Below are 13,479 nucleotides of genomic sequence, written 5' to 3'. Positions count from 1 at the left end.
TGGGCAGTTGTCCCAGAGAACATCAGCATAATCAAAATGTGGCAATATGAAGGATTTATACATTGTTTCTAAAGCTTTTCTGCCTAGTCTATATTTATAAGATCGTAAGCAAGCTACTAGCGTACGGCATTTTGCTATAACAGATTTAATATGTAACTCCCACTTACCGTTATTCTGAATAATAATACCAAGATGTTTATGACTTTCAGTTTCTTGTAAAATTGTGCCACCGAAGTTTAAAGGGATGTAATCTGGATTCCTTTTCCTGCTTATATTCAGAAGTTTTGTTTTACTTTGATTAAATTTAACTTTCCACTGACTAGCCCACTGGTCGATTTTTTCAAGATCTGAGTTAAAAATATCTGTTCGCATCTGAGAATTTTCCAGGCTTAAATACATACTTGTATCGTCGGCAAACAGTTTAATAATGGATTCAACGTTATCAACTATGTCGTTAATGTAAACCAGAAAAAGGAGAGGTCCTAGAATAGAGCCTTGTGGAACGCCTGTTTGCACAGGTAAGTAGCTAGACATACTTCCTTTAAGCACCACTGCTTGTGTTCGATCAGTTAAATAGTTTTGCAACCAATTAAACATCTGACCTCGAATCCCTAGTGCAAATAACTTTCTCAGAAGACCTTTGTGCCAGACTCTGTCAAATGCTTTGGAAATGTCGAAAAAGATTGCCTGGACAGTAATGCTGTCGTCGAGTGACTTGCAAAAGTCGTTATATAGGCATGTTAACTGGTACACAGTGGAGTCACCGGGAATAAAACCAGACTGGGAAGGTGTGATTATGTTATTCGATACAAAATAATCAAACACATGTTTCTGAACACATTTTTCAAGAACTTTACCTACGCAGCTTAGGAGTGAGATGGGACGATAATTTGAACAGTCTCCTTTATCCCCCTTTTTATATATCGGTGTTATGTGTGCTGTTTTCCATATGCTTGGAAATACACCCTCATTTAATGATCTTGTAAATAAAATAGATAGAGGTTCTGCTATTATAGGTAAACTTGCAATAAGAATCTTATTATGAATTTTATCAGGCCCGACAGCTTTAGATGTATCAAGACTTTCTATTACACTTTTCACTTCTTCGGAAGTCACGACCATATCGTCGACAAAAAACTCAGCATTATCTATATCGGGAACATTATCGTCTGTGTCGTTTATTTCTGATTGTTTAACAAAAGACATATTAAATAATTCAGCCTTTTCCTGGTCTTCAAAATAGGTTTTACAATCAACTGTTAGTGGCGGGATTTCGTTTTGGTCAGAGCCTTTCTTTGCCATAAACCTGTTAACTAACTTCCACCACTGCTTCTGACCAAATTTCTTTGGATCAGATACGGACCGGTCAAGTTCCTCTAAATATTGTTTCTTTCGCGTTCGAATAGCATCTGTGTATTGGTTCCTTATCTTACGAAAGAGTTCCCAAGCTTGTGGTGTGTCTACATGCACAGCAATAGTATGAATAAATCTTTTTCGGTCTTTTAATTTCAAAATATATGATGTGATCCAGGGTGTGTCTCCCTCCCGAATGGTGACTTCCTTGACAGGCAAGCAGGTTTTCACGATCGAATACAACTGCTCCGAAAAAAGAGAAGCTGCGGTATGAATATCTTCTAAAGTCACTATGTTTGACCAATCAATTTTCTGTAACTCAACTATTAACTTTTGACCGTCTAGTTTGCTATAATCTAAAATCGTTCTTTTTGAGTGTGATCTTTTCTTCAAATGATGCTTTAAATAAACGACTGGTACGGAGTGATCACTACAAATGGGAGGAATAACTTCTACTTTATCAACAATGTCAGTGCTTGGGGTAATAATCAGGTCGATACAGGTGGACGTATCTTCAGTTATCCGTGTGGGACTTGTAACTAGTTGCTTTAAGCTATTCAGATACAAAATGTCTGTGAGTTGCTTTGGTGGGTCATTAAAATCGGAATTAAAATCACCAAGAATTATGAATTTGTGAGGGGTGGCCATAACTTGTTTAATAGAAGAATCGATCAGTTGCCAATAAGCAACAGGGGCACTAGGAGGCCGGTAAAACGAGCCTATCAATATAGTTTCTTGATTCAATTTGGTTTCGATCCATGTGGCTTCAAGGTTAGGAATCAAAAGATCTGTTCTCTCTTTACAGCATAAGTAATCTTTAACATATATTGCCACACCACCGTGTGCTCCGTCTGGTCTGTCTCTCCGCACAAGTGGATGGAAACCATTAATATTAAATTGGTCTTGCATCTTACCAGCAGGTAACCAAGTCTCAGATAAAGTTACTATGTCAAAATCTCTAATTTCACTTTCCACAATATCAAGTTTGTTCCTCAAACTTCTGGTGTTTAAGTGTGCTACTATAAGTTCACTTTTTTCTAACGGAGAAACTGGTCCCGGATTCGGATTAATGTCCCCACATAACATCAGTTTCAAGACTAAAAAAACTAATATTACAAAACAAAACAGCGTACTTATAGGAATCGAGCGTACTTCACGGTTGCTAGTATTTACTGAGTCCTTTTCAGAGTTATTTTGTCGCGATTCGTTGGGACTGTAACTATAGACGAAGTGTAGAGACCATAATACAATAGCTAAGTTCACACCATTTCCTCTTCTAACAACTATGGCTATTGCTATACAAGCATCAAGAACATTGTAAAATAATACTTTCTGTGAGAGAGTTGCCGCCTTGGAACAGAAACCACCGACTCTAGCCCTGGAAGTTAGAAAATCAACAGGCATTTAGGTAATGGCATCTCTGAAGTACATGCTTAAAATCCAGGGCCGAAACGGTGGTACTCTACCCCACGCCGAACAACGGGAAAAGTGGCTGCACAAGGGACAGAGGCTAGCTCTCACATAGCCTCTGGGGAAACAGAGCATGACTTTTTCAGAACACAAGTAAGAAGGAGAGTAAGAAAGAATAAAGAATAAATGTGTTTTCAAGACAAAGTAAAGTAAATGGATACGAAGGTGATATGATTATCGGGTAAGTGAATAGGTCACACGGATGGCTGTGAAGACATTCTACGTCAAATACACAATATTGCATGTGTTATACAGCAGGGTGAAATATGAGTAGCATTTGAATTAGGCACAGCTATGTACATTTGAGTATTAAAGTATTAAAGTATGAACACAAGAGTTGGACGATGTGGTGTAAGTTAAGTTGATGTAGCCTGTACGATCATGAAAAATGAGAAGGTAAAACGAAGTGACCATGGCAAGGGTGAAGACATATAAACAAAAGTATTATGCATTCACTATAAGACTATACATACTTGTATTACAACGATGTTGACAAAGCTTTGGATACATTACATGTTAACAGTGGTTTGACACGGCAAAGTCGAATCTAAGTATTTAAAGCAATGAAAAGATTCGCACGCAGGCATGCGTCGAAACACGACACATACCCCCGGTCGTTCACATGCACACACACACACACACACACACACACACTCACTCGCACACAGACATACACACACACACACACACACACACACACACATACACACATACACACACGTACACATACCCACGCACACGTAGAGGTTACATGCCGAGTCTCAGTGATTATCAAAAATAATGGTCGAAGTTAGCGGATCATGAAAAATGCGAGCTTTAGCGAGCTTTTTCATGACCGCGAACTGAGACCATTATTTTTGATAATCACTGAGACGAGGTGTGTAACCTCTTTATTCCTCCTTTCTTCAGTTATTCAAAGAAAAGAGGAGTTTTTTTGCGAAAGTTTGATCGAATCCTATTCTCTCAACCAGTCAACCTGCGCAGGCGATCGATTAATGCGCGGTTGTATAGTTCCGTGCAAATCATTCCATTCTGTTAACACTTCTTGTCAGTTTTCCTATTTTAGGCTAAAATCAAGTACACAGATATGCTGTTATTCTGCTGTGGCGGCAAAGGCAGATATTGTGTGTTCTGTATATGTTTTGGTATCGCTTAGGGTAATGTTTTTTCGTCAAATGGGACTAGCAGACGAACTTTTGCACCCGTGTTCCAACGTTAAAAACTGTATGAAGTTCAGTTTTCCGGGGAAAATAGTGTATGAAACCCCTTTATGTTGTTTAAATTGATGAGATGTGTGCATTTGGTTGCGTGTGATCTGTTTATTAAATGAAATATTGTTGAAAACTGACCGTCGGATTGCAGTCTGTTGTCGAAGGAACTGAGTGAAAAGAAGGGGAACTACTCTTGTCGCTAGACAAAGTATGAGTTACTTGCCTTGGGAAATTGCTTGTGATGAACGGCTTCAGCACGGCAGATGAGATTCAGAAAACAACCGAACTCATGGATTTTATATGGAGATTCATGTGTTCAGGCCTGTAGTTGTTAATTTAAATGCGGTATGTTTGTATTGTTTGCTCCAGAGATGTATACTTCGTACATTAGAGCGTTCTGAACTTTTCAGTCGCAAAAAGTAGTACCGAAACAGAACAACCTCTCAACCCATTGCACTATCGAGGATTCAGGCTGTTGCTGGGTCGTTATTTGTTTGGTTGCTGGGTCATTATCGAAAAATAACTACCCCTACAAGTTTACAGAGGTAAAGAAGCAGAGGGGGGAATAAATAACACTACCCCCACCCAACCATCCACGCACACACGCACACAAACGCGCGTGCGCGCACACACGCTCCACCCTCACAAACACACACAAATGTACACACGCTGGCACTCACACACACTCACAAACACACACAAACACACACACGTATCCACTCACACTCGGCGCACGTACACATACTATACGTATCATCAGTTCCGATATCTGGGGTGCGCATACACTTGTACCATAAAGCAAGACTGGTGTCAGTTCAGTTTCTTGGCACAGTGGCACGTACTAGCGCATGGTCAGAGTGCAGAATGCGCGCTATATACACTGACCTGGGCAGGTGAGGGGAGTGGGGGAGGGGTTACAGGTATGATTCATAGGCACATGCACGTTGACTTTGAGAAATTGTCTGATTGTGACAAGATGTTCACTTCAAAACATGTGCAGCGTAAAGTTCAGTATTTGTCTCTTTATGTGTTGTATTCTTCATTTTCCTGCACACACACACACACACACACACACACACACACACACACACACACACACACACACACACACACACACACACACACACACACACACAATTAGATGAATTGTGACGTGACCGTACGGTTAGTGAAGGAGAGAACTAGGTGACCAAGGCTGGCACCGAGGCTGGCACTACACCAAGGCTTCCAGTTCGCGCATGGTTGTGATGCGGTTTACTGTGTTGTGTTTCTTCACAAAGACGACTCCGTCTCTGCACCAAGTGTCGTCCAGCGACTTGCTCACTTTCAACTGGCGAGCTTTACTGGCCACGGCGGCGCGCGTCTTGGTAAGATCATCGTTGATGAAGATCTTTGACGCGCCTCGGGCCCCCCTGACGTCGCGGGAAGGGAGCGCGGGCCAGCTGGCGTCTGGGAAGAGCTTGCTGGAGTCCACGTCACGCAGGTTCCTCCGGGCCTTCATCAGGGTCACCTTGCTGCGGTAAGACGTCAGTTTCACGATGATGGGGCGCTGGGAGGGCTGGCCAGGGGCAGGTTTCCTCCCGACGCGGTGACTCCGGTCGATGTCCACGTCCTTCAGGTCGACGCCAATGCTCTTCGCCACAATCTTGACGATGTTGTCTGTATTCTCGGACTCGAGCTCAGGGATTGGACTGATCCTAATGCAGTTTCGTCGGCTGTACTGCTCGAGGTCGTCGAGCTGCTCCCTCAGCTGAAGGATCTCCTTGTCCTTGGCCGCTAATATGACCCGGAGGTCGGCTATCTCCTTCCTGACCTCAACCGCCAGGGCCTTGGATAAGAGTTCTATCAGTTCCGGATCAATAAGTGCGTTCTTGAGCTGTTCTTTTAGGTTGGACATATCTGGTGATTGTATGGGGGCGTCCAATGCAGTGCTGTTCAAGTACGTAGGGTTAATGATTGTGGTTTCTGGGTCTGAATCAGACATGAAGCTATCACAAGGTCGCTTTGCCTCGCCGTCGTCAGATAGAGGAGATACAGCTGGTCGTTTGACTGTCTCACGGTCGCGGTCCGGTGTCGACATAGGGAAGGATCGTCCAGATATTCAGGTAATGTTTTCAAAAGAAAATGTTAACAGCAGACGCCACTGTGACACTGCAAGAGTGTTGCAAGGGTATTGTCCACAGCTGGCGACTGAAAACCGTGGCTCCGTGACACGTACGAGCGTGAATGTTGTTTAGCAATGGATCACTAGGTCAGTAGGCCACACTGTTGACAGTGAAAGACGTGAAGCGTGCAGTGGTCTGTTACATTGCACGAGCAATATTTAATCTACCATGACAGTTCATCCTTGACCTGAATCAGTTACATTTCAATTCGATTTTAGATTTTAGATTTAGACAAAGAGCACTCACTTGCTTCACATCAAAAATCACTGAGAATCTTCCTGACAGTGTAATGTACGTATGTATGCACTAGAGGAATACCCGGCTTCGCCGGGGTGAATCGCGAGACAGAGACAGACAGCGTGGCGGTTCATCACAATCACCTCTGCAGGCGAAGTCCTGTCAAACGGGATTGAGAATTTTAGAGCTTATTTATATTATCTGTTGTGGCTTCTCAAATGCCAGAACATACAGACAGACAAAAGCCGCTAGACCCCATCACAAACAGAACTCTACAATCCACAGGTTTTTGCCCACACACACACACACAAACACACACACAGAGAAGCCGTATATATATAATATGTATATCTATATCTATAAATATATAGAGATAGGTGAGAGTGTATTTTTCGCGTGGCTATAAATTGATTCGACCTTTTCACTTTGACAGTAAGAACAACTTACGGGTGCAAGGGAAGCGTTCTGGACAGCGCAGTGACATTCTAAAAATAGTAACTCAGAAACGGGAATTTGGGGTGAAGGGCGCGAGACAGAGAGGGTTGCGGTTCACCACAATCACCTTTGAAGGCGAAGTCCTGTCAAACGGGATTGAGAATTTTAGAGCTTATTTCTTAGCCCTATATTATCTGCTGTGGCTTCTCACATGCCAGGACATACAGACAGACAAAAGCCGCTAGACCACATCACAAACAGAACTCTACAATACACAGGTTTTTGCCCACACACACACACAAACACACACACACACAGAGAGAAGCCGTATATATATATGCATAGGCTATCTGTATCTATAAATATATAGAGATAGGTGAGAGTGTATTTTTCGCGTGGCTATAAATTGATTCGACCTTTTCACTTTGACAGTAAGAACAACTTACGGGTGCAAGGGAAGCGTTGTGGACAGCGCAGTGACATTCTAAAAATAGTAGTAACTTACAACTGAACGGGAAAGCCACACGAAGGAAGGGAGATAAACGCCAAACACTGGAGAAGATAAGGAAGAGTTACTTATAATGGTGAAATGAACACAAAAACCAAAATCAGTTCAGCGCTGCGCGCTGAGAGCACGTGTTGAAATATCTCATCGATGATATTGTGTCCGGGGTGTAGCTGAATACGGTGTCCAAATTTGAAAAAGATCCACCGAGAACTTTGGCGTTGTGATGTGGTGTAGCGGCTATGGTGTGTCGGTATGGGGGCCCGGGTAGCTGAGGTGGAACCAAAATAGCTGAGGTGGAACCAAAATCGGTTCAGCGCTGCGCGCTGAGAGCACGTGTTGAAATATCTCATCGATGAGGTTGTGTCCGGGGTCTCTCTGAATAAGCCCACCAAATTTGAAGCAGATCCATCGAGAACTTTGGCCGTGCATGGCGAATACACAAATACACAAACACACAAATACACAGATACACAGACACACAGACACAAGTCGTATATATATATATATATATATAGATGCATGGTGATGTGTGTCTGCATATGTGTCTGGTTGGTTTTTATTTTATTTTTACCGTGCCGTGCCAAGATGAAATCCTTTTGCAAAATTGGTGAATAAATATCTTGTATCTTGTATCTTGTATCTTGTATCTGTCTGTGTCTTCGAACTGTCAAGCAAGTACATTTTCACGTTGATTACTTTGAGATGGTCAACAAACTCATGCGTGCAAATTGTTGTCCGAGAACCTATAAATCGCATTAAAAAAAACGACTTTCGGAATTAAATCTGTACTAAGGGACTGGTCTCACAAACTAAAGCAAAAGTCGTTGTGCCAGATATAGCAAGGTGGGTCATATTCCTGATCAGATTCCTGTGCCGCTCTGATTTCTTTTCCTTCCGTTTTATGCTTTATACCGAAATTCGTATGAAAGTCCCACAATAAATGAACATCAAAGTAGAGATTGAAGAACAACTGACCGCAATGTCTCGCTCGTGCTGGCCCCCCAAGGTGAGAAGCAGTGGTGTGTCTCCCTTCGAGTCCTGTGCATTGAGGTCTGCTCCTGCAAACACCATCATCATCATCGTCATCATCATTTGCTAATAAAAAATACTTGAGAAAAAGTTAACATATCTATATCAATCTGTATGATGATTTAACTGATGAGACTGCACAAAGAGAAACAAACTTAGGGCTGGCTTTAAATGTGTCTTATCCAAAGTTCACCTCTTTGGTCATGATATCACTATTTTTTAAATATAAAAACTCAAAACAAGGGAGACACTAGAAACGATCGAATCAACAAATTTGCATGGAGCGTAGTGCCACAATCACTTTTCAGATTCAACACATCATTCAAGAAATGTCTATTTCGATAATATTTATGCTTCGATGAATATTGTTAATACTTTTCGACAAGCAATGTACTGTACATGTATGTATGACATTCTGTATTTAAAGTGACATACCCATTTCCATCAGAGCTTCAGCGCCTTTGAACCTGGCTTTAATGCAGGCATGGTGGAGTGGCGTGTAAGATGCTCCAACATTGTCCTTCATATTCACTTGGGCGCCACCCTGTAATCATGCAGCATTAGCGCCTGAATTAACATTGCAAGGCTCTTTGCTGTAACTGTTTCAAGGACTAAAAAAATCGGAACAAGGGACTGCAGGCGAGAGAAATAGAACAAGATAACAATACAAATTTACTCACCATCTTTTCTTTCTTTCTTTATTTGGTGTTTAACGTCGTTTTCAACCACGAAGGTTATATCGCGACGAGGGAAAGGGGGGAGATGGGATAGGGGAAAGGGGGGGGGGTAGATGGGATAGAGCCACTTGTTAATTGTTTCCTGTTCACAAAAGCACCAATCAAAAAATTGCTCCAGGGGCCTGCAACGCAGCACAACACATGACCCTACTGGGAGAATGCAAGCCTCCAACACAAAGGACCAAACACCTCCCACATACCGCATGACCAAAATCTTCACAAACATTGACTATATTCTATACAAGAACCACTCAACAAGGGCAAAAGGAGAAACAGAATCCGCTAGTCGCCTCCCACGACATGCGGGGTGCAGAGAAATAAGGATGTGGAAAAGAAGACTTTTGGTAAGTGAAATAAAGGTGATGGATCCAGTCAGGTAGAAATAAGACAACAAGAAAAGAATTGGAAAACTGCAGGGAACAGAAGGGAGAGTTTTCTTGGAAGGAAATATAGGTGAAAGGACTGGTAAGGCAGAAATAAGACAAAAGAAGAGAAGAAACAGAACCGTTAGTCGCCTCTTACGACATGCTGGGTAGCATCGGGTAAATTCTTTCTAGTCCCAACCAATATGGGACTCCCCCTAACCCGCGGGGGGTATTTACTCACCAGAAAACAGCAATAAGAATACATAAAGAAGTGGTGGCAGTGGTGGGATGTATTCTTGTTGCTGTTTCCTGGTAAGTACATTTTTGTCGTTATCTTGTTTATGGACTAAAATCAAATGCCATGAACTTGCCTTGAATGCGCTCGTTGGTTCAAAGCTTTCATTATCCATTATTAATGCTTTCACATTATGCGACATGTCTGCTAGCATCATTCAGACATTCGAATTCATAGGTAAGCTCAAACGCTTTTGGTCGTACATTGAACATTCACATGGGTGCAAAATTGTCAACGGACATATTTAAAACATTTGGTCTTGAAAAGATCTCCCTTCAAACTTCTGTTCAAGGTGAACGGGGTCCTGATTTGGCCTATTATGGTCCGCTGGACCCGAAAAGCAACAGCTAACTAACTAACTTCAAGGTGAACGACCTCATCCAAATCTTAATACAATTGTGTTGTTCAAACGGTCCCGTGATTATCTTTAAAACCGAGTCATTTTATAAAATATTGAACATATCAGACTGATCTTAGCTAGTTCTTTCATTAGTAGTGTGAAAGGTTTTTTATGGTTGTTAAATGAAAATGAAATTAGTTGGCACTGGCTGTAGCAACCCTGTTAGTTTGCTTTGTTGGGCTCTTTTCTTGAAACGCACATGTTCTAGACCCAAGATCACATGAAGAAATAAAAGTCACTGCTCCCCCCCCTCACCCCACCTACCACCGCACCCTGTATACAAGTTGTATTATCACATCAGAAAGAAACGAAGCTCGATGATCACAAAGTCTCCTCTAAAGTATTAACAGGTTCGTGTATTCAAACAACGATTTTGTTATGTTAATACTTGTAAAACAAACACAGGCAATACATATAGACATCTACAGATTTATCACACAGAACTATAAACAAGTTCAAAGTCTTAGCTTGATAAACATTCACAGTAAATGTAAAACATTCGATATTAATATTTTCAAGATAAATATAAGTAATACACACAGAAATATACAGATAAGATCTATCACATAGGACTATGAAACGTTCCAAGCCTTAGCTTGGTAAACATCCACAGTAAATGTAAATATATTCTATATTAATATTTAGAAATAAATATAAGCAATACATACAGAAATCTACAGATAAGATCTATCACATAGGACTATGAAACGTTCCAAGCCTTAGCTTGGTAAACATCCACAGTAAATGTATGCTCACAAGAAGGACAAGAAGCCTGATACACTCATCATGGTCATTGCTGGCAGCAGTATGTAGGGGAGTGCTCTGTCCCTGGTGCAGTTGGTTCACTTCACTCGTGTCACGCTCTAACATACACTGCAGGGCACTGCAAGAATCCAACAATGATGTAATCAAATCCTCCACAGAATGTAACGATATTTTGAATGCATACTTTGTTGGTGTATATGAGTGTGTTTCATAAATGTGGTTCTTCTTGAAAGAACCTGACAGGGAGATTGAAGTGCAAGTCTACCGAGGAACGAGCTTCCAGCAAAGACCTGGGTATTTACTATTTCAGCCATAGTAATAACCATAACGAACATTTTATTTTCAATTAAAACTGATTAATTCAGATGGAAAATTGTCGTGGACACATTCAGACCTATCTGTCCCCTTTATCAAGAAAAACTGTTTTTAATAAAGGTTGGTAACATAAATCTTACATTAACCCAATGTTTAAATGGCGGGGTAAAAACGGTCATACACGTAAAATTCCACTCGTGCAAAAAACACGAGTGTACGTGGGAGTTTCAGCCCACGAACGCAGAAGAAGAAGAAGAAGAACCCAATGTCATAACATTATTTCTCTCATTGATAATGAGTTGCTCATGTTGCAGTTATGTTACCGCATAAACAATTAGTCCGACATCTTATAAAAAGACGACTGAACCATTGGCGTGATTTTATTGTCTGGTTTATAATCTTGGAGCTAGCTATATAGTGCACTTAAGTGACCTAGAACACTACTGACACCTCTTGATTGCAATTCATCTCAAAGGCACAGTCATTTTCGTAAAAAGAAATTCGGTTGAAAATATTAGATATACTAAGCAAAAAACCATACCTCTACTAAGACACATGAATTCATTTTTTTCTTAAAACTGCACTAGCAATGTGAATTGAAACGCGTCAATAATCAGGGCTGGACCTAGTGTATGAGAGGGAGGGGCTTCCAAAACGAAGGAAGGCCACATAGTCTTGCTGCTTTTGAAATTTAGCATTTCAAAAGTTTCTCCCTGAGAAAAACGGTACATTTGTTGGGTAAGGGAAGGGCTTCTTGAACCAAGGACTCCCCCCCCCCCCCCTTTGTTTTAGATCCAGCCATGAGTAAGGTTTGTTCCTTTAAGTCCTACTATGAGTTTCCTCTGATGCAAGCATGATGAAGGGCGGAGAAGCCACGTTTGTTGGTCACGCGCAGGTCAATGTTGTCCAGCTGCACGAGCGCCGTCACTGCATCGTCCTTGAACTTGTCCACTGCAATGTGAAGGGCTGTGTTCCCGCTGTCGTCCTGGGTTGGAATCACAAAAATCACTTTATTGTTCATTGAATCACAAAAATCACTTTATTGTTCATTGAATCACAAAAATCACTTTATTGTTCATTGAATCACAAAAATCACTTTATTGTTCATTGAATCACAAAAATCATGTTATTGTTCATTGAATCACAAAAATCATTTTATTGTTCATTGAATCACAAAAATCTCTTTTTTGTTCATTGAATCACAAAAATCACTTTATTGTTCATTGAATCACAAAAATCACTGTATTGTTCATTGAATCACAAAAATCACTTTATTGTTCGTTGTAATTCAATCAAGTTTGCGTTTTAATGAAACAGATCCTGTGATTGGTCAGAATGCCCCAACTCATTAAAAATTACCGGTCATTAATTGTCGATAACCACTCTCTAAAAAATCCATTAACAACCTGCTGGCGAGGCGCATTGATACAGCCTCAACTAGTCTCGGTTAGCTTTGAGGGTCATTTTGCAAGTAGGAAATATGAAGGCCAACGAAATACCGAGACCATAAGGTATGCGAAGTGATGACGTCGAATACGTGACGTAAGTTGATGCATGAATTCTTCCGGAATACGTCAGTCAATTCCAAAGATCGCTTTTGTGATGAAAAGAATTTGTTTTAGAGTTTGCTGTCCAGAAACCCGTCAAGAAAGAAGGGAAAATGTGTGTGAAAGAAAACAAAACAGGAGCAGAGTGATACGATAGGAATACAGAGACATATTTCTTGGGACTTGACCCTTGCAGGTAGGTGGACTGAAAGTAGTGTGTGAACAGAACAGAACCAATTCTGTCTGTTTACAACCGCATGAAAGCAGGAAAGAGATCGTCGTCAGATTGAATTACAATAACATTAACATGCTTCCATTTGAAACTTCTCGGTCTTCATCGTGGATTGACGCCCTCCCAAAGTCTAATTGAAGCCCTCCGTCGCTTCGCTCCGTCGGGCTTCAATTAGCTTTTGTCGGGCGTCAATCCCCGATGAAGACCTCGAAGTTTCAAATGGAAGAAGGTTAATGTGTAAGGCAAAAAAAAAAAATTGTCTGTTTCTGGTAACATGGCTAAAAAAAATAGGGTCGGTAGGTAGGGAATTTTTTTTTTTATTTTTTTTTTTACCCAAATGTAGACCAATAAAACTAACTTTAAAAATCGCGCAAAGAGACTGGATTCACTATACATAGAGACAAGACACTCAGCA

The 13,479-nt window shown here is 41.1% G+C and overlaps 1 protein-coding gene across 1 annotated transcript in view; it reads right to left on the bottom strand.

The window, feature by feature from the left end:
• Nucleotides 1-13,479, bottom strand: part of LOC138979146 (uncharacterized) — a 54,907-nt gene that overhangs the window by 3,591 nt on the left and 37,837 nt on the right. Inside the window, exons 23-26 of the mRNA XM_070351955.1 lie at nt 12,116-12,270; nt 10,962-11,088; nt 8,844-8,952; nt 8,355-8,437 (exon numbers count right to left, since the gene is read on the bottom strand). Of these exons, the coding sequence (XP_070208056.1) occupies nt 8,355-8,437; nt 8,844-8,952; nt 10,962-11,088; nt 12,116-12,270 (474 nt within the window). The remainder of the gene's footprint in view (nt 1-8,354; nt 8,438-8,843; nt 8,953-10,961; nt 11,089-12,115; nt 12,271-13,479) is intronic.

The sequence above is a fragment of the Littorina saxatilis genome, linkage group LG10, assembly GCF_037325665.1.
Source record: "Littorina saxatilis isolate snail1 linkage group LG10, US_GU_Lsax_2.0, whole genome shotgun sequence".
Lineage (NCBI taxonomy): Eukaryota > Metazoa > Mollusca > Gastropoda > Littorinimorpha > Littorinidae > Littorina > Littorina saxatilis.
Note: the sequence above shows the minus strand (reverse complement) of the source record. Positions and strands in the feature narration are given on the sequence as shown.